The sequence below is a fragment of the Abrus precatorius genome, unplaced genomic scaffold (assembly GCF_003935025.1).
Source record: "Abrus precatorius isolate BTA unplaced genomic scaffold, Abrus_2018 Scaffold4, whole genome shotgun sequence".
In the NCBI taxonomy this organism is placed as follows: Eukaryota; Viridiplantae; Streptophyta; class Magnoliopsida; order Fabales; family Fabaceae; genus Abrus; species Abrus precatorius.
The window spans coordinates 21102279-21128306 of NW_020874384.1; the positions used below are offsets into that span (position 1 = coordinate 21102279).

Genomic DNA, 26028 nt, shown 5'->3' on the forward strand with positions numbered 1-26028 from the left:
TGCAGATATTAAGTTTTATAAATTTAGTAATGTTTTGATTACTTTTTCATTATTTATACGTCCATTTTTGACCAACCAGTTAGGATCCTTTTCCGTTAAAGATAAGTCAAACTTAAAAATAAAATTGATTTTTAATTTTATATAATTAATTTTGAATGGTTGAATAAAATAAAAATATGTGCTAAAATAAAACTAATCGCAGTTACAGATTTTCATTCAAAAGGACGAGAAATAAACTAATTCAAAATAACTATAATTCATTTTTTACACAACTATGTGTAACGAAATAACTAATTGTATATATGCAAAACGTACCATACCAAGAGAAATGGTCTGTCTATACCTCGACTTTCAACTTCATCATTAGTAATGGGCCCATGATTTAACGTGCTTTAAGAGACAAACAAATTACACAAAAAGTGAACATATCTAAGCTCTCACTCTTTTTCTTCGGGCAGGCGTTAAAGACCCTATCTAATCTTTATACTATAATCGAGGCAGACAGAAAACGAACGTGATGGGTGAACTTTGCCATAATATTGGGGTAGAATGAAGACAGCACAGAGGCAGGGAAAAATTACAGCATCACAAAATCACAATACAAGCAAAGATTTACAAGAAAATCCAATCAATACATGAAGTTCTCTGCCAATCTTAGCACGCCTTCATGTATAATAAAACAAGTAGCACAGTGCATACTGGTATCCATAATACTCTGAATACAAATTCTTTCAAAAAAAGTGCGAAAAAATTAACTAGCCTGAATGTTCACAAAACCTAACAATGTAGATCTGTGTTCTTAAAATCATGACACAGCTAAGTTTTAGTCTGCTCGTGATCCACTGCTACCAGCAGAAGATTTCTTGCCGCTATACTTCTGCAAAACAAAGCAAATCTCACTTTGTGCTGAACTTAATATTAAGCTAAATGATGCAAATAAAATAAAATAAAAATAAAAATAAATTTAAGCATTAAGAAAGTGAACCTGCTTTCCAAGGTTGAAGGGGATATATTTATATTTGATCATGTGTGCAACTTGGCGCCTCATGGTAAGCACAAACAGAACAACCCAGTAACAGAGCAATATAGGCCAAAACACAGGAACATCAAATAGAGAAAAAAATGTCATCACAAACGCTATGCAAACAGCTTTCGTGAAAGAATACCTGAAACCATCGATACAAAGGAACATATGGACATGATTCAGTTGAATAATGATACAGTTATCGTTGTTTCAGCTCAGAAACATTAATTAAACCTAAATTACCAGAACTTAAACTCGGGAAGGCGACGAATGAAGGGTTTGAACTCGTCGGAGCCTTTGGTTGGAAGCAAAGGGGCATCGGAAGGTTCGAGTTGGGGATCGACCAAAGGGGATAGAAAACCAATCAAGAGATTGAGAAGGTAGATTCCGAGGCCATATGAGACAATGTAAAACCCTTGCACGTAAATTACCCGCAAAGCATAGATGCATGCGATTACCAAGGTCCCAATCCATCTGTAAGCGCTGTGAGGCGTAGATTTATCGAGATAATGTTGATAGAGCTTGGACAAGTTGTGCCAATATTGGTTCACCGGCGACGAAGCACTGCCACCTCCTCCACTTCCCTCCATTCAAATCGCACACTCACCTGTGACACCACAAAATGCAAAATTAGGGTTCCAAAGTTTTGCTTTTGAAACGAAAACAAAAGGGGGAAATGAGATCTGGAATTTCATGGTGAGGTGGAAAGAATAAACCCTAATTTGAATTGAAGAAGAATAGAATAGGAGCTAACCTAATCGAATCAACAACTACAATGGTTTGGTTTGGTTGAAGCTTAAAAGTTTAACGATTCAATCTCATCCTCGTGTTAAGACTTAAAGAAGGTGGTAATGTATGCTATTCACTGCTCGCTACTGCGTTTCAGCTCTTCCTCACAACTGTTTACTTACCATCTCTACCCTTCTATTTTTTAATTACTGCTTCTTCCATTCAGGGATTAATGAACCAACTTGAACCTTTCATTTCTATTCATTTCACTGATTAATGAAACAACGGCTAATTACAGGTCTTTTACTTTTAATCACACAATTCTAAATTATAAATCAACTTTTATTGCCATTCAAAATATTGTCAAATTTTAGTAATTTTTTTAAATTAATAGATGTAATTTTTTTTAATAATATATGTTTCATACATTCAAGAAATATAATTTTTTGAATTTAAGAAAAATATTAAAATGATTTATCATTTTTAATATAGTGTGTTTAAATTTAAAGTAATTAAAATAATCAATCCATAAAGAGTTATCTAATTCAATAAAAAGTAATTTTTAAAAAAATACTTATATAATATAAGGATAAATTAATTAGATCTAAATAAATATAAAATTATTTAAACTATTATAATTATGAGAGTACATTAAAGTTTCTCAAAGTCTTAATAACATATTGTTATAACTTATTTATAAATTAGAAGATTTTTTCCATAATAATCTTGTCTTGTTTTGCAAGGCGGCAGTAAAATTGAGAAAACTTGGTCTTAATGGGGACCAATAGAAATAGGCACGACATATATATATATATAGTCGTTATGCGCCGTGAATGGGTATGTATGGCAATTGACAAAGCAGTGATTGAAGGCTGAAACTATGAAGCTTTCTTACTGCAAAGTTGTTCATCCCAACTTGAGTTTTAATATTTTACAAAAGCTCAAGCTGTTCTCATCGTACATTAAAATTATTAATCTAAGGCCTTAGCTTGAGGGAGGACTCACCTTTCTTGGTGATCCCCATGTTTTGTTAGAATTTCTGTCTGATCATATATCATTGTACAAACATGTCAAGACAGTGAGGTAGCATGTTCTTGTTCTTATACTAATGGTCACTTCTTTTTTTCACCTTGCTAATAAAAAATGAATAGTTCTTTGGAATGGAAAATATCCAAGATCTCAAAGCTCCAACAAGCCTCAAAAACGAATCATCTTCTGAAATTTATAACATGGAAATTACTGCTTTACAGGAGAATCATCATCCTAATATGTCTTGACATGCTAAAATATTTAGTTTTTGATGAAAACTTACACGCATAAAATTGTCAATTTCCCATAAAGTTTAATTTTAGTTTTATGGAGGATATGTGATCCACATGTAGAAACTTTCTCCTGTTTGTTTTGGGAAATGTTTCATTGTCAACACAACAAATAAGGTAGTTCTTTTCTATTTCTACGTGTTCTTGATACCACCCACCATGTTATTTCATTTCCGATCACCACTTTCATGATTACTAATTTGAATGTTTAATTTCTTTCTATGATTTTCGAAGCTTCATACATCACACTCTGGCTTCCGAGAAAAAAATAATTTTGTTGACTTACACTTACTTCATATCTAGACTTGAATCTTGCCCTGTTCCAAGAATAGTCAAAGCCTGCCCATTTCTCAGGTTGCAATAACTTCAGAGTTCAGCCGATGAGAAAATCAAAGTAAAAAAATTGTATATAAAGTTTGGAACCCAAAATGATATAGTTTATGCTGCAACAGTATTAAGTTATCCACACAATGCAAGTCCTCTTTTCTCAAGGCGAGTTACTATTATAACAAATGTTGCTGAATGGTCTTACTACAATGCTTTCCTTAGCACGCCTATCACAATGATATTGCCAAGTTATGTATATAATGACAGTGTTAATTGTAAGGTTTGTATTAAATATCATGTTGAAGGAGTTTTAGACACATGGACCAGCCAATTTTTTAACTGCAGCAACAGGAGGGTATATCATGTTAAGGACGAGTGTTGATGTGGTGTCTAAGCCACTTATATGACTTGGTCATAACTCAATGTGATGGTGATTCTCTCCTGTGTGTTTACCCCTTCGCTATACTAGTCTTGTTCCGATAAAAAATTGTGATTTTTGAAAGAATTTGGCATCAAATTTTTAACTCAACCCTTCAAACACGAACAATTCTCCAATGATATAAAGTAAGAAACGCATCTTAACCCTTTTACACTTAGGGATTCCTGGCTAATGTGAAGTTGACCTTTCTGTACTCCTGATTTCTTAAAATGGAATTACTGTTAAATAGCCATGCTTTTTTTTAATTATGTTGTTGTCCTCCAATAATTTGGTAATGCTTTTATTTTAGCTTAGCTACTTGTTTTACTTATCTACAATCAACAAAAACTAATCAACTAGAATTGACTTAATTGTTATGATTGAATAACTTCCACAGAAAAAGGTCTTGGACTCTTGGATTCAATTCCTGATGATGGACATTCATTAGTGAAGTTACATGTAAGTACCACTCGCTCAGGCTGGTGACTTGCTTGACGCCTTGACCTTGAGTAGGAAGAAGACAAACCCTCCTCTACTAAAACAATGATTATTCTCGTATATCTATTAACCAAAGTTCTTTTGATTTGGAACTCATTGACATCTTATAGAACAAAAAGAGTAAAAATTTAGTCCATTAATACCTTGATCAATGATTGCGAATCATAGTTCCATTTTTCACTTGACATCCACTCTGCTCCAAGGCAAGTTCAAAAAATCCACCTCCATTGATGCTAGAATTCACACATGGTGGGGCAAACTGCAGAATTACATCTCTCAGTGTGAGCAAACCTGTTACTTGTTCATTATCATTTACCAGAAAGCTGAAACTGCTACTAGTCTGTATCATATGTTTCATTATTTGCTTGAGCGAAACATTTTCCTTGTCGGCAACAGGTGAATCCATTCTGGGTGTGAAGCTGTTTTTCAGGCGGAGACTTCCTGCCGTGAGAAAAGTCCCGTGATCATGTTCAATGGATGCTTCAGTCTCTATTTTTTCAGTTTCCGTGTGAATGAATTCTTCCACAGTTAAAGTCCTGTTATTTTATAAAAACAAGCATTTTTGTCACATTAGTTACATTGTGAATTCAATATGGTTGCATGCATATATATACATTAGCCGGTTAGCTTATTTTATACAGGCTGAAAATGCAGCGAGAGAGAGAGAGAGGGGACACGACATGTTTTAAACTTACGTTCTATTTCTAAGGAGATCATCATTCTTTACAAGATTATAAACGTCACTGTTCCTCACATTACCCAGGAGCTTCTTAGTTTGTCGATCTACCACTGCAACTGCACAAGTTTGGTTTTGCCTTAGCAACTTCAGAGCATCTGCAACAGTTTGGTCTCCAGATACACAACTAGGATTTTCTTGGCCTTCAAATCTGTGGAAGGATGAGAAAAGGGTCAAAGGGTCAAAGGGCAACACACAAGAATACCAATTCACTTGAACAAGCAGCAAATGAATGTACTCTGTACTTCAATCAATGAGAGTTGAATACCGGAAATCTGACAAGTTCTTGTCTGCAATAGTATCAAACCACTCTAGTTCACTTGATTGAAGAAGGAATTGGACTACAGCATTCTAGCAGGACAACTTATTTATTACTCGTCCTGAAAACATAAACTTAAAAGAAAAAACCTTTGCCTTAATTCATCAGATACCTGTGTAACAAAACCAATGAGTCCAGGTTCAGGTTGCTGTATCACAGGCAAAACATGCAGCCGATGCTTAGAGAGAACTAGCAGTGCATGCAAAATCGTGTCATCCAGGTGTACCGGGAAAAATGGTTCCCAGAGGAATGACTTAGCCAACTCGCCAACCTAGTAAATATTGCAATAGAACTGTAACGTGTTCACTTGGACAGTTTTCTAGCATACTTATAACGAGGTTCATTAAAATAATGATCACCACAGCATACTACCTTGGTTTGTCCAATCTGAGGAATCTGGTCCAGGATGGAGAAAAAGTCACCGTTCTTTATATCCTTGAGAAGGTTTTCCCCGGAATTTTTCTTGGTCTTCTCATATTCCTTGAAAATATATGTTTAATGAGAATGGTGTGCACTTTTGGCGGGGAAGAATTGATAGAAGGTGTAACTTAATGGGGTGGAAGCAAGTAATACCTCAAGACACCAAAGAACCATGCTTGTAAAATCTATGCAACCCATATATCGATCTGAAAATCTTATGCTAGCGGTATTGGGGTCCAACACATCCACAATTGCTGCAGAAGAGATGTCCTTTTCGTACAACATATGAATTGCATCCCTTATACTGTCTCCAGCTTTCAATTCCAAAACTTAAGAAAGAAGGGACATTGAATCATGTAAGAATCATGAGCATGTTCGTGTGATTACTGATTCTTAAACAAAACAAAGTTGCCATAAAAGTACCAGGTGAATTATTTATGCCGGCTATTGAACTAATGGGTACGTGATCAAGAAATTGTTGGAGGGCAGAGGCAGAATCAATCACATGGTGACTATCGTTGTTGATATTCTTTTCCTTGTTTTCTAACCCACCGTCCGAAATGTCCAACACGTCCGCTATTGGCCTAGATTGCATTGTTTTTGGTTTCATGTTCTATACTCACTAAACAACATTCATTTTAACCCTTCACTTTTCCACCACCCTCACTCACCACGTGTGGCCCTCCTCGCCATCTTAGGCCTTTGACTCGTCTACAAGTTAGAAGTTCTACGTGTCAATCAGTTTGTAATTGATTACCCTGATCTTGCCACGAGACATTACTATTGCCATTTACCGTGCATCAAAAGAGAAGATTTTCAGAGGGCCCCCAAAAAAAATTAGAAAACCTCTAGCGTTATCTGGACTATAATTTTGTGTTCGTTTCTATTATCACTAGAAGATGATGCAAATGGATCCGCTCAGTCAAAACACTAATACTTTAGTGATACGAATAATTTAGAAGGTGTCCTTTATCAGGGACTTCGTAGCTCATGGTCACCTTGCAATTTATTTACATTTTTGCATCATGAATTTCATGTTTTATTCGTTCTATTTTTACATGTATTGGGGAAGCTTCTATTTTTACTTAAAGCAGCAAACTAGGTGCTGCTTTCTCTATTGAACATAACATTGCAACAGCTACCCTCGTCCCCAAAATATAGGAGTGTTTCTCAGAATGCTTCTTCCAGCGCCTTTGGCCAAACCAGCCCAAGAAATAAGCGTAACCATTTTATATGACACTGCCATCTTCTATTGTTGCCTTCTCCATTATGATAGTGATTCCTGATCGAATGTAAAACCCATCTTCTGGTCTATCTGCTTCTTGAACGCCCTACAGAGAAAGCATTTGAGTTGGTAACACATAAATAGGATAATATGATAAAACTATTAACTGATAAAACGGGATAAAAAAGGCAAAAGCATGGTGAGAACTGGTATAGTAGCCATGCTTACATCTTTGTTAGCGATGATGACATCTTTCCCGATCTTTGCATTCTTGTCAATAATACAATTCCTTCAACAAAGACAACAGATTATGTGACAATTTCATGACTATAAATAAAACAGAATTGCTACATGACAATGCTTATTCTTTATCATGGTACTGATTCAATATCAGTGTTTCCTGTTAACTTTTTAGACCCACAAAATGATTTAAAATTACCTAATTTTGGTATTCCTTCCAATGCCAATTGGGACCTTCCCCTCTGCAAGCAGAGAAGCAATTTCAGATTCTGTTTGGTAGTAGTTTGCTCCCATCATTACGGTGTCCTGCGAAAAAGTGATTCTAGTTAGGAGGAATCATAAATGGAGTATTCTATGAGCAATGCAGTTGCAGAATGCATAGCAGTTTACCTGGAGCTCAACACCATAATCTAAACGTGAACGTTCACCCACAATGGAGCGTTGGACTGTACATTCTCGCAGGAAACATCCATGGGAGATAATGGCATCCACAATCTACCACAGCAACTCAAACGGAATAAGCAAAGACATCTCATGGTGTTAAAAACCATATTATGAGAGAGATTATATCATACCCGACATTTGTCAATCTTTGTTGGTGGTAGGAATCCTGGAGATGTGAAAATGGGTGTCTTGGGATCATAGAATTCAAACTTGTGACTCTGCAAGAACAATAGAGTAGTAGCATGAAGCAGATAAAACAAGTGCCACAATGCAACTAGTATAGATTTGGTATGTGACTTGTCATTTGTGATTAATGCATGGTGCCTATTCTCATAGAATGGAAAAATCAGTAAATTAGAAAAAATGCCAGTCTATGAATATCTTGAACCCACCTCTTCAGTAAGAGCCAAGTTAGCATCGTAAAAGGATTTTATTGTTCCAATATCTTCCCAATAGTCTCCGAAAAAATATGCCTGCAAAAACAACAAACAAATAACTTTCCAATGTTACCTCTGTATAGGTGTAACTGCTCCTCATAAATGACAGAAGAGACTCCTTATCAAATGGATAAAATATTTGAAAGAAAGTATATATATTGAAATTTCTCTTACTTGGACATCGTGTTCCCTCACAGCTGCAGGGATGATTTCAGACCCGAAGTCATTGGATGTAGGGTATCTCCACTTTAGAAGATTGAGTAAAACATCTGTCTTGAATACATAAACCCCCATAGATGCAATATATGGTGACTTTATTGCATCTTGGGGTGACAACCCAAGAAGAGAGGTATCCACTTGCTGCAGAATACAACACAGGAACACATGAGACCAGAAAAATATATTATGAACATTTCATTATGCTGACAAAAAGCTTGTAGAAGGGTTAATAACTGGCAGATGAAAATGACAAACAACCACAATACTCAAAAGAATTATCAGATAACTTGAAAAGTTATCTGATAGAAAAAGGTGCAATATTAGGTTAGCTTGTGAATTACCATTGCTTTCAGATCATCACCCTTCGGTTTTTCTGAAAATTGAATGATGCGGCCTCTGTCATCTACTTTAACCAATCCATAATCTGATGCGCGGCTGGAAAGCAGGAAATTAAGTTTTGTAAATTTTTTGTTTTCAGCAAGTTAGTTGTTTCTATTCACTCACCCTATAAAGAAATTAAGTATAATAGTTATATCATCCAAGCAACATAATGATATTAAGCATCAAGAAAGAAGCACAATTGAGAGAAGATTGAACGCACCTGTCACCAACAGCAGCACATGAAACTGTAATATCAGCATTCCTATCAACATGACTCTGTTCATTTGTAATAGATATAAATCAGAAAACTTCTGAAAAAGCAATGAAGAAATCATCCATTCTATAAAACAGTTACACTGTATACCTGCACAAGGTCCATGTAATCCATTCTGTACAGATGATCCCCGGCCAAGATTAAGACATTCTCAACGTTTGTATTTTTGGCATCCTACAACAATAAACCTATCACTTGTTAACAAACTCAATCTAATAAATGAAAAAAAAATATCATCTGTTCTGTAGTACAAAAACTACATGCCCACCTCAAATACCCATGTAAATTGCCTCACAGCATCTGCTGTTCCTTGGAACCACTTCTTTCCAGCCTCTCCTGGTGTTTGAGTAGCAGCCAGAACCTGTTTGGCGTTTAGGTTGATTTAGTTAGTGATCATGAATCGGAACAAAAGAAAGAACACAAACAGGAAACTGGTCAACAAGAATCCCTCTAGTGGCTTATATTCCTCTTTCAATCACAGTAACCAAAGGGAACATAGTGATGGTAATGCACATACCTCCACAAAGCCATCCCCAAAGTTGATGCCATTTCCAAAATAAGTGCGGGCGATGTGACGGTTGAGGGATGCTGAGTTGAACTGGGTTAGCACAAATATTTTGTTAATGCCACTGTTGATGCAGTTGCTCATAGGGATGTCTATAAGCCTGTAGCATCCACCAACAGGAACCTGAAAAATGCGTTCCACGTTTGGTAACAAAAACCATCATCACAACACAACACAGAACTCCAAGAAGTTAGGACTCAGACAAAAACCATGATTCACTTACCGCAGGTGTGGCAGCACGTTTGGTGAGAGGAAACAGTTGTGTCCCAGGTCCTCCTCCCAATATGATGGAAACAACATTTTTTGGGTCAGCCCTTCGTCTCAAAAATGAAGGCACTTGCAGGGTCTGAAATTCAAAACACACTCACTAAAACACCAAATAATAATGCAGCCACACAAACACAAAACAAAGTAAAAAGTAACCTTTTTTTCACAATAATTAAAAGGTTGACAAGTAGAAGGTGAATCCTAGAATCAAATTCAGCATACCAGGGATTCCTTGGCATTATTTGAAGTGAGAACGGCAGATACAACACCATGTTTGACCATTCTTTTTTGTGTTCTAGAACGTTTAGCCAACTGATTCATAACAAAAGCACTGTTGTTCAAGCTACCCGTGATTCTTTCCCCCAGAAAGCCATTATCTTTACAGAAAGGGTAGCCTTTTTCCAAGTTTGTGAAATGGGTATTGGCTTTCAACGTCACACAAGCAGAAGCCATTGCAGTGACCTCACCTCACTGCTCACTGCTAAGAAGAAGATGGTGATGGATCAAATGTCCAAAGGCCCTGGAAACTGCAAAGACCTCACCTCAACCTGCAAGTTAAGTACGCATTAAACAAATATGCCACAAAGCATGAGAAACTATATACTAATAATTAAATAAACAGCAAGAAAAAGCATACCTTAAGTAACTCCAAAGGTGAAGCTGAAGAGGATCAAAGTCTAAGCCACCCAAAGGTCAACTAAAATTAACGTGTGAGTGTGAAACAAAATAGGAAAATCTAAAAAAGGGATCCTAGTGATCTCGAGATCATTGAAGGCAAATTATTAGACTAAATAGTGCAATCGAGTGGCGTTTAAGGTAGGAGGTTGCCTTTATTGGCTAGTGAGCCATACCCCTCACCAGAAGGGTCTCAAAAAAAAATAAAAAATCTTATGATCTTGGTAAATATTATTAATTTCCAAAACTATATAGTATATAAAATAATGTTGGTTTGCCACTCTACTCCAAGACCGTCAATTCCCATAGTCCAAGTTTCAAGGTATTTGTTACACATGGGAAAGCCATTAGCGAACAAAAGACGTGTCAATTTCAGGCAGTGTTCGTACAGGAAATCAAAGAAAAAATAATTAATACGGAGATTCGTTCAAAAATTTTATGTGAATTTATACGGACGTTATTTGCTTGAATGTATTATGCCATGGAGAAATTACTCATTCCTATGTATGAATGTTCAGGCTGCTCGAATCTATCATTTAATCTCGCTATTCTCTTGGCAAGTTGCCAAATTTATCAATAATTATTGTTCTATTCAGCTTGATTGAGTTTGATAAATGGTAAACATTTTCATACTTGCAATTGCCATTTGAATATCTATCTGTTTCTTACATTTATAATTTTACCAAGATGTTACTATATAAAACAATGATGTGTTTGATTTGTCTAAAAAATGAAAGATTTAAGTAATTAAATATACGCATTTCATGTTTAATAAAAAAAACATAAAACGTAATTTTTGTCATGGAAAGATAAAAATAATAATTAATTTAATCCTTTTTAGATACTAAATTGATGTAAAAATGAATAAATTAATCAAAATTTTGATGAGACAAAATAGTATTATATCCTAAAATCCGTCAATGCCAGCGAAAAAGAACTTGCAAACCTAATCGACCTTGTATCTACCACAACCCCTTGCTCTATGCTCAAAATTGTGTATCAAATCAATAAATGGAAGATATATATATATTAAAAAAAAGATGTTATGACTCAATTTTTGTATTGTTGTTTTTACTATTCTTTAACGTGCATCAAATGCATTTTAAAGTAATTTTAAATGTAAAATTGTCTTAAAAAGTAGAGTATTAGTTTTATATCATTAATTGTTGTTGTGATTTGAGAACAATGCGGTGGATTCACTGTATGGTATATTTATGGTCGCAAAGGAAGAAAAAGAGAGAGAAACATTCATCCTGGGTAATAGTTATTCTCTAGTCGTTACAAGTGGAACTGATTTTGTCGTACTAGGAATCGTGTAGATTAATTCCATGTCAAACAAAACAACTGAACTTTCTGGACAAAATGAGGTGAGAAGAATCCACTTTGATACATTCACAATCTGAAAATTACTTACCTTAAATGGACCATCATCGACATGTTGAACCAGAAAATCCATTTTCCCTTTTGCATAATCTGGAAAAAAAAATGAAATTTATTAATTGAATTACATTTCCCCTGCAAATTAATTCATGCCTAAGCAACTCCACAAACCAATATCCACATCAAAGATGGAAACAATCATGGGTAGTAAACAAATAATATCACCGAACTTTCCAATATTCCGATTCATTAAATCAAAATCAAATGAATTAAATTTAAAAATATTAGTCTGAAGCACTACATAAAACCTACCGTTGAATTAATTCTTATAAATCATAAATTGATATGCATAAGCTTTCTTTTTGGTATAAGTATGTCCCCGATGTGGGGCTCATTAACCATTGTTCTTGTTCTCAGTGGACCCACCATCAGTGTCTCTGTTTTTTGTTCTTGTTCATCTGCCATACCCTTCCCATTTCACGTATCACTCATTCGTCAACTAAGCATATCATTATCATACTCACATACTATCAATCCCCGAGTGCATTTCAAATTATTTAAATAAATAATGTTACAAGTTTATATCAAATTTTTTGGGGATGAACATTAAGCCCGTTTAGATTGGACCTTAACTCTTAATAAGAAACAAACAAGCGCATGATGCTACTGACACTAGTTATTCGACTCATACTGCGGGTGCTGCATGTGAATATGACGTTCCATTTTGTTTTATTTCATTGTTTTGTTTGATATTATTGTTAGGACATTTCCACTGAGCTTCATCTCCACCGTTAAAGTAGGGTTCAATGTCTCTGACAATCAGCCATGCCAGCCCCACAACTGGGACATGGCAGAAGCTATTGATAATGATTTTTTTAAGTGATCAATTTGGCCTCACTTACATGCGTATTAGTTAGAGGACTATGTTGTTTACTCAAAGCTTGTATTTCTCTAATTCTATCGCAATTACTTGTGAACAAGGTGCTCTCTGAATAATTTAATAACATTGAATAGCATAAATATCATTAGTATTATTCTTCTTTCAGAAACTAAAAATCGTAAAAGAAAATGTGATGGGACCATCTGATTGTACTGCAAGAGAAAAACAAGTTACAAAGTGACAACATGCATGTGCCATGCTCTGCTAGCAATTGATTCACACAAATACAAATTCAGGCCTCCACTTCCCTCCGATATGTGGCTTAAATACATTCTTTTTCTTTTATTATAATTTATGCAGATTTTTGCCTTTTTGTACTTTTCTATTTTATTTTTTAATTATTATAATTAACTCACAATTCTCAAATTCTTACTTTTCTACTCGAACGATTATGAATTTACGATATAATTTTAAAAGCTCAAAATTCAAAAATTTAATAGATGTGATGCACTTTAAACAGCGTGACAATAAGGAATTTTAACTAATCACAATTTTAATAAAGTGATTTTTTCATATATACGATTTGAAGCAAATTCATATTAATATGTTTAAGAGAAACAAATATTTATTGCTGGATTTTGTTGATTTGTAAGAATCGGATATTCCGATAAAAAAAAAAAAGGTTTGAGTTCGATTTCAATCGGAAGTTATTTTATCCACCTTGTGTTAAATTAAGATACACTCTATTGTAATTATTATATTTATTTTAGAAACTAATATATACATATTATTCTTAATTGGTTATTAAAATTTATAATTCGCTTTTAACTAATTATACATATCTCTTCCTAATTTATTTTACAATTTTATCTAAATTTATTTTATTCCTTATTATTTTTAAAATTTCAAATATCTTTGTGAAGATTGAGCCTTTATGAGTTGCGACGTGTTTTTCTATATTCAGATAGCGACTTGTGAGAGCTTCTCCTACGCCTCTTCTGGGCTCCTCCTAGATTTTTAATTTTACATTTTCAATTTCTGTTTTTAAAAACAAATATGTTGTATTATATGGATATTTTTAAATATAAATAAAATATTTAAATTAAACATTATTTAATAAACATTTTATTTAATTAATTAAAATATTGTACTAGAAATAAAAATTAAAATAGGATTTTATGTATTTAAGAATATTAATATTAAAATAATTTAAAATTAATTAATTTAAGAAATAATATTTTGTTAGAAAATATTAATTGAAAAAATTTAATAATTTATTAAAAATAGATAAAAATCACTAATAAATACAATTGATTTAGAATAATTACTTACCCTCCAAAAAAGGGGCAGAAACAAGACAAGTAATTAAGACAAGCAGCAAATTTTTACACTTACATATAATATCTTTACTTTTCTTCCATCTTATATTTATCTTTTCCTTACACTACTTATTATATTTTTATTTTTTCTTTTATTTTTACTTTTATACTCTAAAACTTAGGTGTTTAATAATTATTACAATAAATATTTATTATTACTTCTATTTAAGTAATTTTTATTTAAAATATTATTTTTATAATTAATAATAATAAAATATGATATATAAAAAATTATTAAATAAAAGTGATAATAACCACTCCTTGACATTAAAATCCTCTTACCTGACATATTATAATACACTTTATGAGACCAAATGGGTTGCGTATATATCTGTTGGTGTGATTTTTTCCTTTCAAATGATTTTCACGTTATAACTTAGAGTTAGAGAATCAATGAATCGTGACGCTTCTAAAAGACTCGTTTTACAATATGCAAATGTGAAAGTCATGTTCTTCGTTGATTATTGTGATGAGCGATTTTTTTCATGTTTCGGGTGATGAAAATGACGTTCACGGGAATTACTTTTTCTGTATAAATAAAAGTCAGTAAAAGCAAAGTTGAATTGACCCTGGAAAAATATGTAGAAGATATTTGAGGCTGAGAAAATCATTTCAGATATGGAAATAACATTTATCATGTAAGAGGTTGCATTATAAATTTTACTATAATGAATTAAAAAAACTTACAATTTTATTTTATAAGTTCGAATAAATTTCTTTTAAATACGAAGCATTTTCATTTTTTAATCGTTTTTCTTTTATTTTGAATGCATAATTAGTTTCTAGAAAAGTAAATTATGTATCAGTTTAATTTGCGGAAAATATTGACATGATGCAATTGATCTGTACAAGCCAGGATATTGCAACCAAAAATTGATAAATATTTTGTGTTTATCATCACTAGACATTTACATTTATGATTTCCATGTACAAGTGTATCTACATCGATCACCACAAAATTTGATCCTCATATATCAATGTTGAACTAGTGGTTGAGGATATTGAGAAGAGAAACTCTGATTTTAATGAGACGCCTAAATAGAAACTCAAGTCCTTCTTCAAGGTCTTGAATGCACGACTCCATTTTCTCCAAGTGGTTTTGCAAACCATTTACGTCTTCATACTTGCTAGTCTTGGTAAAAACGAAGCTTTGCAATGCCAAATCCACTTGGGCAAATTCATTTTCATCTGCCACCAGAGAGCAACCTACTCTTTTGGGCTGCATCAGCTTAGAAAAGGAAAGCCACCTGTTTGACTTTGGTTGTGTTGACCCTGAGATAAATTGCAGCATTGTCTGAAATGTTGATAGTGTAGCCACTTCCACATCTCGTAATAAGCTCATCAAAGCCACTGTTTGATGGTCTTTGTTTGTAGGATATGAGATGTTGCAATTTCTTGAAGTGCCCGTCAGATTTGACAATGCTTTTGAGGTGGCCTTTTTCACTACCTTCCTACATGTCAAGAATTTCTTAACCTCTAATGTCAGCTTCACTTCACCACCCCTCTTCCTTCTTATCATTGATTGAAGTTCACGTGTGCATTCTTTTGTATGCAATAAAGCATCTTTGGCTGAAGTGCATGCATCTAAGAGCCTTAAGGATCCATCCAAAAGGTCATCTACCCAATTCTCTTGACACTCGTGGAGAAGGGCATGTTGGGTGAGAGGAAGCTGAATCAACTTTTCAACACACACAATCAAATCTTGCAAGCCTCCAATCTTATGGCGAAGCAATGATGAGGAAGTGGAGGTTTCATTGGAAGCCCTTAAGGTGTCCAAGTGCTGATTGCATTTAAGAATGAGAGGGTGTGGTCTAGAGGGCAAGCTGTTTGAACGACCATGGAAATTGGATTCCATTTTCTCTCAAGAGAAGAAGAGAAGCCTTGATTTTGAATGTAGAATTGAGTCTATGGATCTGTGTTCCTTCCATTGGCATGTTGTCTATATATATATTGAGGGTGTTGTTGACATAAGGAATCTCATCTCAAACAAATATCAATGAGACTAACTAATGGAGATTTGGATCTACACATAATCACATAAATGTTAGAGCAGTGTCTCCCCCCACAGAAACTCCCCAACTCATACTTTGTCTTACTTGCATGACTATGACATTTTCAGTGCAGATATAAGTCAAATGCACGTGTGGACTGTTGTAATGTTAAAACAATGACTGCAATACGGGTAGCCCTCCTTTCTTGGAGAAACAAGAATCACTTCACTCGTTCCCATATCATATATAATATATTAAACAAATCTCTATAGAAGGAAGGTACCCCAAAGACCAAATTCAATGTGTGATGAGGTGTTGCATACTACCCTCAGAGCAATGTTCGTCTTAACAAAAACAGAACCCTCACACTGTTTATGTCCCCTAACCAACTGGATCAAATGGTTTTCACCTACTAATGAATCAGTGACTACAACTAACAAAATGCAAAAATGGTAGCACAACTTGATACATTAAAAAAAAATATTGAATCAATATATTGTCCTGTTCTAGGCCTACAAGTTCAAAAACTGGATGCTATTTATGAGCTAAAACTTGAAACTGCTTTTCATCCCGATATGATGCATGCTCAACAAGGTTTGAAACTTTATATTAGCAACACACAAAGATGCCATTTCTCTCCCAATTTGTTCACTTTCACTATATATAGAGTAGATGCCAATTGACAAGTCCTAAAACTCAAGCCTCTAGAGTTAAGAATACACAACACAATATATTCCCTTGTGTTTGCTGATAAGAGAAAATGGCAGTCACTGAAACAAACACAAAGAGGTCTCTTCATATTCGCTGCAATTTGAATTTGCATGACTACACTATAAGTTGCTTCAATTGCCAATGTGACAAGAAGCATTAGATGCAGCTATGCAGTCTCTCCTCAGTCACAAGCCTAGAACTATTTGGAAAATATAGAGATGTGCATTCAGGATCTAGAAATAGGAGTTGAGTTTAGCAACTCTCATGAAAACTAATTAGAACAAGAGTTTTCGTTCTCAACCATTAATCATGGAGCATCCTTGTGATTTTTGTGAACTCAATTAGTAGTGTCTCCCAATTGTACATGAATGTGATTCAATTTTGATTTTCTCCTCAGAACATACCAAAGATTCAATTTTTCAAATGTTCACCTCTAAAACATGTGAAACAAAAGAGAAGGATAGGCAACTTTTTCAGTTCAAAACTTTAAAAATCTGATCAGCCTCCTAGATATATACAAGAAAAAATTTAAAAACGAAATTAAGGATCAAAGAGGAGGACTATAATCTAGAATTTAGAAATATGAAAATTATAACAAAATAAATTAGGTTGATGATTAAATCAAAATTTAAATACCTGCGCTGCACACGTTCTCATGAAGAGACAGGCTAATTGGTATATTATCTTAAAATGCTTTTCATTATTAATTTTCTTTCATTGTGAAAGACAGCAGAACTGGTTCATTAGTTGAATTAAAAAAAAATTAACACTACATTGTATACAATCATTCCTATTTTTCAGTTTTTAATGTTTTCATATACATATAACTCAAAAATATGCTCTGAAGTCAAAGAAAACAACTTTTTGTTGTCCCGTTATTTTGTTCACAAAACATTATCCAACACGTAATATATTTCAATTACAACTAATATAATACAATTTTTAATGCTCGCTTAAACAAGGTTATACACCGTAATCTATATTCAAATATGACCATCTACCATTAATTATAACTAAAAAATATTCAAAATGGACTTATAATTTTATGTATTGCAAATAGATTAGTGCCAACTTAGTCCTAACAATAAGTTAAAAAAGAAAGATAATTGCTTATTAAAGATGATTTATTTGAACATTATGTGAACTACTCATGTCCCTCACCACTAGTTTAGTCCTAGTTATTTATTTATTTATTTTTGTGAATATTTTTTGTACAAGATCTTTTAAGATGAATATATGGTATAACACTAAAACCAATAGAAGCATAAACCAGCCGAGGTATATTTGAAACAGGAAACGAGATGGACAAAACAACGTACATGAACAAGCTTAGGTTTGACTTCTTTTATAGTGATCTGTTTTAATCAAGTACTCGTGTATTGCATCTTGCAAATAAAAATTATATACCCACTACATAAAATAGCCCAGCTATGTGGGCGCACCAAGGATTAGCTTTATATTAATATTTAAGTTAAATGTTATATGGAAACAAGGGATGCGATTATTGTTCCTCCGATAAAGGATGGTTAGCGGTATTGCAGTCATCGTTTTAGCATTACAGCAGTCAACAGGAGCAGTTGATTTATATTTGCATTAAAAATGTCATAATCATAAAAGTGAGAGAACAATATGCCACAAAGTATGAGTTGGATAGCTTCCTTGGGGGAGGCACCATTCTAACATTTATGTAATTATGTGTACATGCAAATCTCCATTAGTTAGCCTTATTGATATTTGTTTAAGATGAGATTCCTTATGTCAACAACACCCTCAATATATATATTGACAACATTCCAATGGAAGGAACACAGATCCATAGACTCAATTCTACATTCAAAATCAAGGCTTCTCTTCTTCTCTTGAGAGAAAATGGAATCCAATTTCCATGGTCGTTCAAACAGCTTGCCCTCTAGACCACACCCTCTCATTCTTAAATGCAATCAGTCAGCACTTGGACACCTTAAGGGCTTCCAATGAAACCTCCACTTCCTCATCATTGCTTCGCCATAAGATTGGAGGCTTGCAAGATTTGATTGTGTGTGTTGAAAAGTTGATTCAGCTTCCTCTCACCCAACATGCCCTTCTCCACGAGTGTCAAGAGAATTGGGTAGATGACCTTTTGGATGGATCCTTAAGGCTCTTAGATGCATGCACTTCAGCCAAGGATGCTTTATTGCATACAAAAGAATGCACACGTAAACTTCAATCAATGATAAGAAGGAAGAGGGGTGGTGAAGTGGAGCTGACATTAGAGGTTAAGAAATTCTTGACATGTAGGAAGGTAGTGAAAAAGGCCACCTCAAAAGCATTGTCAAATTTGACGGGCACTTCAAGAAATTGCAACATCTCATATCCTACAAACAAAGACCATCAAACAGTGGCTTTGATGAGCTTATTACGAGATGTGGAAGTGGCTACACTATCAACATTTCAGACACTGCTGCAATTTATCTCAGGGTCAACACAATCAAAGTCAAACAGGTGGCTTTCCATTTCCAAGCTGATTCAGCCCAAAAGAGTAGGTTGCTCTCTGGTGGCAGATGAAAATGAATTTGCCCAAGTGGATTTGGCATTGCAAAGCTTCGTTTTTACCAAGACCAGCAAGTATGAAGACGTAAATGGTTTGCAAAACCACTTGGAGAAAATGGAGTCGTGCATTCAAGACCTTGAAGAAGGACTTGAGTTTCTATTTAGGCGCCTCATTAAAATCAGAGTTTCCCTTCTTAATATCCTCAACCACTAGTTCAACATATATATCTGAGTATCAAATTTTGTGGTGATCGATGTAGATACACTCGTACATGGAAATTATAAGTGTAAATATCTGATGATAAAAACAGAAAATATTTCTCAATTTTTGGTTGCAATATCCTCTTTTCGTATTGATAATTTCCTGACTTGAATATCGATTGCATCTTCAAAATATTTTGAACACAATCCTATTAAAAATTGGCACAATATTCTAAATTTATCTGGTAACATACGCGTAAGTTTAGATTATTAACTTATTTAAATGTGTTTTATTGTCTTCAATTTATGAGTTAAGCTTTTTCCGCGATTATTTTCTATATTCACGAGACTTAATCGCGTATTTGAGATTAATCATGCTCCTGTCTCTAGTGCTTATTTTCTACATTCAAAGATTAGAACTATATTGACCTTAAATTTTGTTTTACTGCAGGTGTTTGGTGATAAAAAAAAAAATTTAAGGGAAAAATTAATGAAATTTTAAACAACAGGATAATATGTCAAATGATTAATAATTTCTGTTTAGAAGCTAATAGATCAAAGAAGCAAGTTGTCCCTCTCCTAGCACAGTTTCTTACTACCTGAACTAATCCCATATAACTGTGCTGCTTGAGATACAGCCAGAAATGTACAATTAGTTAAATATATTTTTCCCCGCAATTCAGCTTAATACTTTTTTTGTCAATTCTATTTATGTTACTAATTCTATCCAGCCCTACAATAGGTTATTTCTATCTTGCATAATATCGTTTAAGTGAACAACAAAAATTGAATTATATTAGCCGTTAGTGAACTATATTGATGTGTTATTTATTTCCATTGGTCTGTCTTTCACATCAAAGAAAACTTAATAATGAACTGTATATTAAGATAAGATACTAATTAGCTTGTTCTCATTACATGAACACAAGCATATTTTTTTCCATTGTCCTTAGCTTATAAAAATTGAGAACATGTGCAGTGCAGGCATTTAAATTTTGATTTAATCATCGTTAGGCAGTTTTAAGCTTGACAGCTAGGATACGAGTTCAAGTTACTTTGAATCACATGTGGGTTCAGTGCTTGATTGGCATATTTTTCTTTTATTTTTCTTAATAATACTTTTCTGTTTTCTAATTATTACACTTCAGTCCTCCTCCTCTTTCATCATTCATTTCGTTTTCCTTCTTGTATAGATCAAGAAGACTGATCAGATTGTTATAGTTTTTTGAATGAAAAATGCTTGTCTAACCCATTTCCTTTCACATATTTTAAAAAGGGAGAAAATGCAATAACTACAATTTGATCATATTGGTATATTCCATTAAAAAAAATCAAAGGTTAATCACATTCATATACAATTAGGAGACGCTACTCATGGGGACAAAATTGAGTTCACAAAAATCATAGAGATGTTCTATAATTAATGGTTGAAGATGTTGAGAAGGGAAACTCTTGTTTTAATTAGTTTTCTTGAGAGGTGCTCAACTCCTATTTCTAGATCCTGAATGCACATCTCCAAATTTTCCAAATGGCTAGGTAAATTCTTAATAGCTGAAGGCTTGTGACAGAGGAGAGACTGCAAACCTGCATCCAAATTCTCAAACTCATTTTTGTTTGATTCTTGAGAGTCAGAAACCACTCTTTTAGGCTGTATCAGCTTTGAGATTGCTGACCATCTGCTCTTCTTTGATTGTCCATTGGGGTCACAGGTAAACAGCAACAGAGATTCTAAAGACCTTATTGTGACTTCGTCTGCTTCTTTTAAGATGCTAACCATAGACAAAGTGTCATAGTCTTTGTTTGAGGGGAGAACTGCAAACTCAGTTTTTATTGCTTCCAAATTTCCCAATGCCTTTCTAATTGCTTTCTTCAACTTCTTCCTTGAAGCCAAGTATTTTCCACCCTCAGCAATGAACTCAGTTTTATCACCTCTCCTTCTTCGGATCACTGAGTCAAGTTCATGCATGCTTTCCTTTGCTATCAATAAGCAATCTTTAGCTGTACTGCAGATATCCAAGAGCCTCAACGACCCTTCAAGAATGTCATCAACGCATTTATCATTGCACTCTTGTGCTAAGGCTTCTTGTTTCATTGGCAATTGAAGCAACATGTCAGTGCAGTGGTGTAAATCCAACAACCAATTAAGATTGTGGCTCAATGAAGATGACGATATTGAAGAGGTGGCTTGAGAGTCCTTCAATCTTTGCAGATGCTCCTCATATTGTGAAACGAGTGGGTGAGGTGTAGAGGGCAAGCTGTTGCATCGAGTATGCAAAGAGCTCTTTGTGTTTGTTTCAGTGATTGCCATTTTCTATTATCAGAAAACACAAGCCTATGAGGGGATATGTTGTGTTGTGTTGTGTTTTCTAAACTCTTCGAGTTTTAGAAGATGGCATTTGCTCCATATATAGTGAATGTATTATGAGAGACAAAAAAATTTTTTACCCCAAGTGTCACATAACAAACGTGCAATTATATCTTATTGATTTGGATCTTAGCTTTCTCTTCATAATGAGCATGATATTGCTTCATAAAGGAGACAAGAAGAATATTTTTCTTAATATGTCTGGGCCTGGCAATGCTTCTCATGCACCTAGCCTTCTCATCCCTTAATTTTTAACTTCCACTCACATGGATTATTGGAATTATGGCATCTTTACGAGATGCTAATAATATAAAATTTCAAACCCTGGAGCGTGCATCATGTTAGAAGCTATTACCTGGAGGAGGAGCTGTTTCAATTCAGAAATATAGCATTGGGGTTGAGAACTTGTCTGCCTTGTCCTAGAACAGGGGAAAAAAAAACAAATAAGGGGTTCTTTGTTTTCTGGTATCAATACATTGATTCAATATTTATTAATGTTTCAACTTGTGCTACCATTTTGCATTTTGTTAGTTTCAGTGTGTGTTTGGTTGGGTGTTTATAAAATTCATTTTGAATTAAGTTAATTTTACAAATTTGATTTTAAAGTGAATTTGAAGTGAAATTATTTAAACTCCACTCTAAAGCTATAGTTTGTCACACGTTAGTTCAAAAAAGTGAGTTTAGAGACAAAATTAATTTAATATAGAATTTTCAAACAAGTTGACATGAATTTCAAACTATGTTTACATTTTGAAACATGATTTCAGGGACTTTAATATGTGAAAATTACTTCACCCGTTAGTTAGGAGACATGAAGGGTGTGAAGGTTACATATTAAGTGATGCAGTACAGCAACAACATGTCTAGACGAAAATTGTTTGAGGATAGTACGCAACACTATCACCACAGGTTGAATATGTACAGTTTAGTCTTCGCTGAACCTTCCTTCCATAGAGATTGGTTCAATATATATTGAAGGTTTGGGAGACAAAAGGAATCAAACACTATTATAAAAGATATCCATGAGGGTAAGCTAATTGACTTGGATTCAGATATACACAAAACCTCAGTAAGTTAATGCAATGTCTCTTGCACAGAAAAACTCTTTTAACATTTTTATTTTTCTTTAACTCACGCCATCGCGAGTGACATTGCCATGACTTTCTCCATTGTAATGAATGCATGTATAAAATTATTTTTCACCAATTGGAGTTAACGTAACTTAATATGACTCATCAGGTGTTCGAGAGGACAAATAATCATTTTGGTTATAATTGAATTGTTTTTGTGTATAAATGCTAAACACATTTTTAGTTGTAACAATATAAATTAGTTGTGCATAATAGCATCTGCTCTGAAGTCATTACAAGGGCAAATAATTGAGAATCATATTAATTTAATTTGACTACTTGCCTTCTGGCAGGAGGACAATGAACACGTTGTCCATTGTATTAAGCACATAGACCATGATTATTTAATTTAGCACAGTGCAGGAATTAAATCTGATAATTGTTTTATCATTAATCATATAGCACTTGTAATCTTTACAGCTAGGCTATGAATAAAAATTGGCTTTGAATCCCACTTGGGCATAATTGATACATAGTGGTTTCTAATCATTATTATATTTTCTTCCTCCTCTCCTCTATCTTTCTTTTTACATTACTTTTCACATTATCTTTTATTTCACTTATCTAAGTTACTTATGGGGTAAAATATATTGTATTAAAACTTTTTATAGAAAAAATCTTATTAGTCTATTTAAGACACAATTATTTATCCTGTAAAGTAACTTAGACAAACTCGAAAGAAAATTATAGAACTGAGAATGTGAAGGGCAAGAAATATGGCATACGGTCAAAAAGTATATACATTTTTCTTTAATCATATTTATGTACACATATGGGTAAGAAACATATTTTGGATGACTATTGGCTTAAAATGTTGAGAAGGGTAACTCTGGTTCTAATTAGTTGTCTTGAGAGGCTTTCAACTCCAATTTCAATATCTTGAATGCACAAGGCTAAATTTTGCATATGGCTCTGAACATTCTCAACAGATAAAGGCTTTGAACTGATGAGAAGGTTCAACACAGCATCAACCATCTCGAATTCATTAGTGTCTAATTCACAAGATATTCTTTTAGGCTGCACCAGCTTGGAGATTACTGAGAACCTGCTTTGCTTTAGCTGTCCTTTTGGGCCAGTGATAAACAACAACAAAGATTCTAATGACCTCATAGTGACCACTTGTGCTTCTTTTAAGATGCTGAGCATGGAAAAAGTCTCCTTTTCTTTGTTTGAGGAAGAAACCGAGAACTCGTTTTTCATTGCTTTCAAGTTTCTCAAGGCCTTTCCAATTGCCTTTTTCATCTTCTTCCTACATGCCATGTATTTTCCACTCTCAATTGTCAATCCAGCTTCAGCAGTTCTCCTTCTGCGAATAACTGACTGAAGTTCTTGCATGCTATCCTTTGATTGTAGCAAACAATCTTTAACTGTGCTACAAATATCCAAGAGCCTTAGAGACCCATCTAATAGTTCATCAAGCTGTTTGTTCTTGCATTCTTGCGCCAATGCTTGTTGGGTAAATGTTAATTGGAGCACCTTATTAGTACTCTCTTGCAAATCCTGCAAGTCTTTGAGTCTGTGACTTATTGAAGATGATGACAGAGAAGCAGTGGCTTCAGAATTATTCAATCTATGCAAGTGCTCCTCAACTTGTGATACAATGGGGTGTGATGCAGAGGGGAAGCTGTTGCTTCGACCATGCAGAGAGCTTCTTGTGTTTGTTTCTATGGCTGCCATTTTCTCTTATTAGAAAATAGAGATAGCTAGGAGACGAAAATACAATTTGTTCTCAACTTTGGGTCTTAGTAGTTGATATCTGCTCAATATATAGCACATGAATTGAGGAGACAAGAAGAATATTTTTATTTTTAAATGTCACCAAGAGGGCATGCAACTGTATTATCTTAATTCTGATCTTATCATCCTAGTTCCATCACAGCATTGTTTGTTTAATGCTTCCCACAAACATAGCTTTCCAACTCATCCCTCAATTTTTTTTCTTAGGGATCACATGAATATGACATGAAATCTGCCATAGATGGGATACTTTTGCTTGTCTCCTCCATCTTATCAGGTCCAAGATATAAAATCACAAAATGTGAACTTCAAAAGGGCAGGTTATTGGAGTGAGCATTGGAAGTGGATCTTGTGTCTGCAAGAGGAGAAGCAGCTCTATTTATAAATACCATTAAACAGAACATGTTTAATTGTATGTGGCTTGAGAATGGAGAAAAGGAGAGTGGGGATGGGGGTACTCTTCAACTTCAGACATCAAAGATCGGTCCTATCTGGATGGCTATGTTTATGCAGTGTTCCCAGATCAAATCAATTAATTTGTGAATGTTTATGTAAATGCATGTATCATACTCTACATTGTATTAGAGAGAAATAAGTAGTCATCATTCTGTTAGTCATACACACGTGAAACCAATTATCCTTTTAAAAAAAAAATGTAGGAAAAAATAATTACAATATTTACAAGCTAGTTTTCAACCCCTTAGGAGTAGTAGATATGAGTCAACACACAGATGAGAAGGACACTTGAATTACATTACAGTGTGTCTATAAAGGGAAAATTTTTAAGGGACTTATAAGCAATACCGCGAGGAGAAGTAAGGATGCAAATTCACCCTGATTCAAAAAACGATCAGTACAACAAATACACCCATTAAGGATTAATACACGAAAATAACAGTTATCAAGAGCAGAAATTTTGAAAATGCAAGTCGTAATCCAATTTTGTATTACTCAATGCAAATAGGAAAAGACAATATTGGAGCAACATTATCATCATTAATCTTTAATGACGAAGCAATTAAGTTATTCAAGAGCACAGAATTTTTAAAATGTTACTGGTAATCCAATTAATGATGCTTTATTCAATGCAAATACTGAGAGGCAATATTGAAGCAATAGGACTATCCAGCCTTGCAAAGTGCCGAAATTTCAAAACCATCATTGTATTTATTGCAAATCCATGTCATGTCATAAACTATTAAAGAGAG

The 26028-nt window shown here is 34.1% G+C and overlaps 6 protein-coding genes and 1 pseudogene across 9 annotated transcripts; 1 reads left to right on the forward strand and 6 right to left on the reverse strand.

Moving 5' to 3' along the window:
- Positions 1-520: 520 nt before the first annotated feature.
- LOC113866373 (protein RER1B-like) lies at positions 521-23767 on the reverse strand. 3 transcript variants are annotated; one of them, XM_027501268.1, is made up of 5 exons: positions 23757-23767; positions 12123-12126; positions 1268-1631; positions 986-1166; positions 537-877 (listed from the first exon to the last, which is right to left on the reverse strand). In XM_027501268.1, exons 3-5 carry the CDS (start codon positions 1612-1614, stop codon positions 824-826), a joined length of 582 nt encoding a protein of 193 aa, XP_027357069.1. In that variant the 5' UTR covers positions 1615-1631; positions 12123-12126; positions 23757-23767; the 3' UTR covers positions 537-823. The 3 variants fall into 3 exon arrangements, with proteins under 3 accessions (XP_027357070.1, XP_027357069.1, XP_027357068.1); XM_027501267.1 differs by lacking the exons at positions 12123-12126; positions 23757-23767 and adding exons at positions 1679-1698; positions 1784-1864 and having other exon boundaries at positions 1268-1632; XM_027501269.1 differs by lacking the exons at positions 12123-12126; positions 23757-23767 and adding an exon at positions 1779-1892 and having other exon boundaries at positions 521-877.
- Positions 4464-6400, reverse strand: LOC113866325 (SNF1-related protein kinase regulatory subunit gamma-1-like). Its single transcript, XM_027501205.1, has 7 exons — positions 6214-6400; positions 5944-6119; positions 5743-5850; positions 5483-5641; positions 5320-5402; positions 5011-5202; positions 4464-4851 (listed from the first exon to the last, which is right to left on the reverse strand). Exons 1-7 carry the CDS (start codon positions 6398-6400, stop codon positions 4464-4466), a joined length of 1293 nt encoding a protein of 430 aa, XP_027357006.1.
- LOC113866372 (glucose-1-phosphate adenylyltransferase large subunit 1) lies at positions 6712-10749 on the reverse strand. 2 transcript variants are annotated; one of them, XM_027501265.1, is made up of 15 exons: positions 10480-10749; positions 10065-10390; positions 9799-9921; positions 9528-9698; positions 9279-9371; positions 9101-9184; positions 8957-9012; positions 8697-8790; positions 8311-8496; positions 8092-8172; positions 7831-7917; positions 7646-7750; positions 7455-7561; positions 7244-7304; positions 6712-7121 (listed from the first exon to the last, which is right to left on the reverse strand). In XM_027501265.1, exons 2-15 carry the CDS (start codon positions 10293-10295, stop codon positions 7020-7022), a joined length of 1581 nt encoding a protein of 526 aa, XP_027357066.1. In that variant the 5' UTR covers positions 10296-10390; positions 10480-10749; the 3' UTR covers positions 6712-7019. The 2 variants fall into 2 exon arrangements, with proteins under 2 accessions (XP_027357066.1, XP_027357067.1); XM_027501266.1 differs by lacking the exon at positions 10480-10749 and having other exon boundaries at positions 6750-7121; positions 10065-10397.
- Positions 15142-16011, reverse strand: LOC113866326. Its single transcript, XM_027501206.1, has one exon. The coding sequence runs from the start codon at positions 16009-16011 to the stop codon at positions 15142-15144; it is 870 nt and encodes a 289-aa protein (XP_027357007.1).
- Positions 18728-19601, forward strand: LOC113866328 (annotated as a pseudogene).
- LOC113866329 lies at positions 21009-21896 on the reverse strand. Its single transcript, XM_027501207.1, has one exon. It carries the CDS (start codon positions 21894-21896, stop codon positions 21009-21011), a length of 888 nt encoding a protein of 295 aa, XP_027357008.1.
- A 114-nt stretch (positions 23768-23881) lies between the features above and the next one.
- LOC113866330 lies at positions 23882-24760 on the reverse strand. The gene has a single exon (XM_027501208.1). The coding sequence runs from the start codon at positions 24758-24760 to the stop codon at positions 23882-23884; it is 879 nt and encodes a 292-aa protein (XP_027357009.1).
- Positions 24761-26028: the final 1268 nt, after the last annotated feature.

What these genes read in the sequence shown, in the direction of transcription:
- LOC113866373 (XM_027501269.1), bottom strand. Translation starts at nt 1,614, where the DNA reads ATGGAGGGAAGTGGAGGAGGTGGCAGTGCTTCGTCGCCGGTGAACCAA. An exon ending in CTTCCCGAGTTTAAGTTCTG is followed by an intron (nt 1,167 to 1,267) that starts GTAATTTAGGTT and finishes CGATGGTTTCAG; the next exon opens with GTATTCTTTCACGAAAGCTG. An exon ending in CCTTCAACCTTGGAAAGCAG is followed by an intron (nt 878 to 985) that starts GTTCACTTTCTT and finishes TTTGTTTTGCAG; the next exon opens with AAGTATAGCGGCAAGAAATC.
- LOC113866325 (XM_027501205.1), bottom strand. Translation starts at nt 6,400, where the DNA reads ATGAAACCAAAAACAATGCAATCTAGGCCAATAGCGGACGTGTTGGAC. An exon ending in CGGCATAAATAATTCACCTG is followed by an intron (nt 6,120 to 6,213) that starts GTACTTTTATGG and finishes TTCTTTCTTAAG; the next exon opens with TTTTGGAATTGAAAGCTGGA. An exon ending in TCATTGGTTTTGTTACACAG is followed by an intron (nt 5,403 to 5,482) that starts GTATCTGATGAA and finishes TTGTCCTGCTAG; the next exon opens with AATGCTGTAGTCCAATTCCT.
- LOC113866372 (XM_027501265.1), bottom strand. Translation starts at nt 10,295, where the DNA reads ATGGCTTCTGCTTGTGTGACGTTGAAAGCCAATACCCATTTCACAAAC. An exon ending in TTGGGGATGGCTTTGTGGAG is followed by an intron (nt 9,372 to 9,527) that starts GTATGTGCATTA and finishes AACGCCAAACAG; the next exon opens with GTTCTGGCTGCTACTCAAAC. An exon ending in ATTATGGTGTTGAGCTCCAG is followed by an intron (nt 7,562 to 7,645) that starts GTAAACTGCTAT and finishes ACTTTTTCGCAG; the next exon opens with GACACCGTAATGATGGGAGC.
- LOC113866326 (XM_027501206.1), bottom strand. Translation starts at nt 16,011, where the DNA reads ATGGAATCCAATTTCCATGGTCGTTCAAACAGCTTGCCCTCTAGACCA.
- LOC113866329 (XM_027501207.1), bottom strand. Translation starts at nt 21,896, where the DNA reads ATGGCAATCACTGAAACAAACACAAAGAGCTCTTTGCATACTCGATGC.
- LOC113866330 (XM_027501208.1), bottom strand. Translation starts at nt 24,760, where the DNA reads ATGGCAGCCATAGAAACAAACACAAGAAGCTCTCTGCATGGTCGAAGC.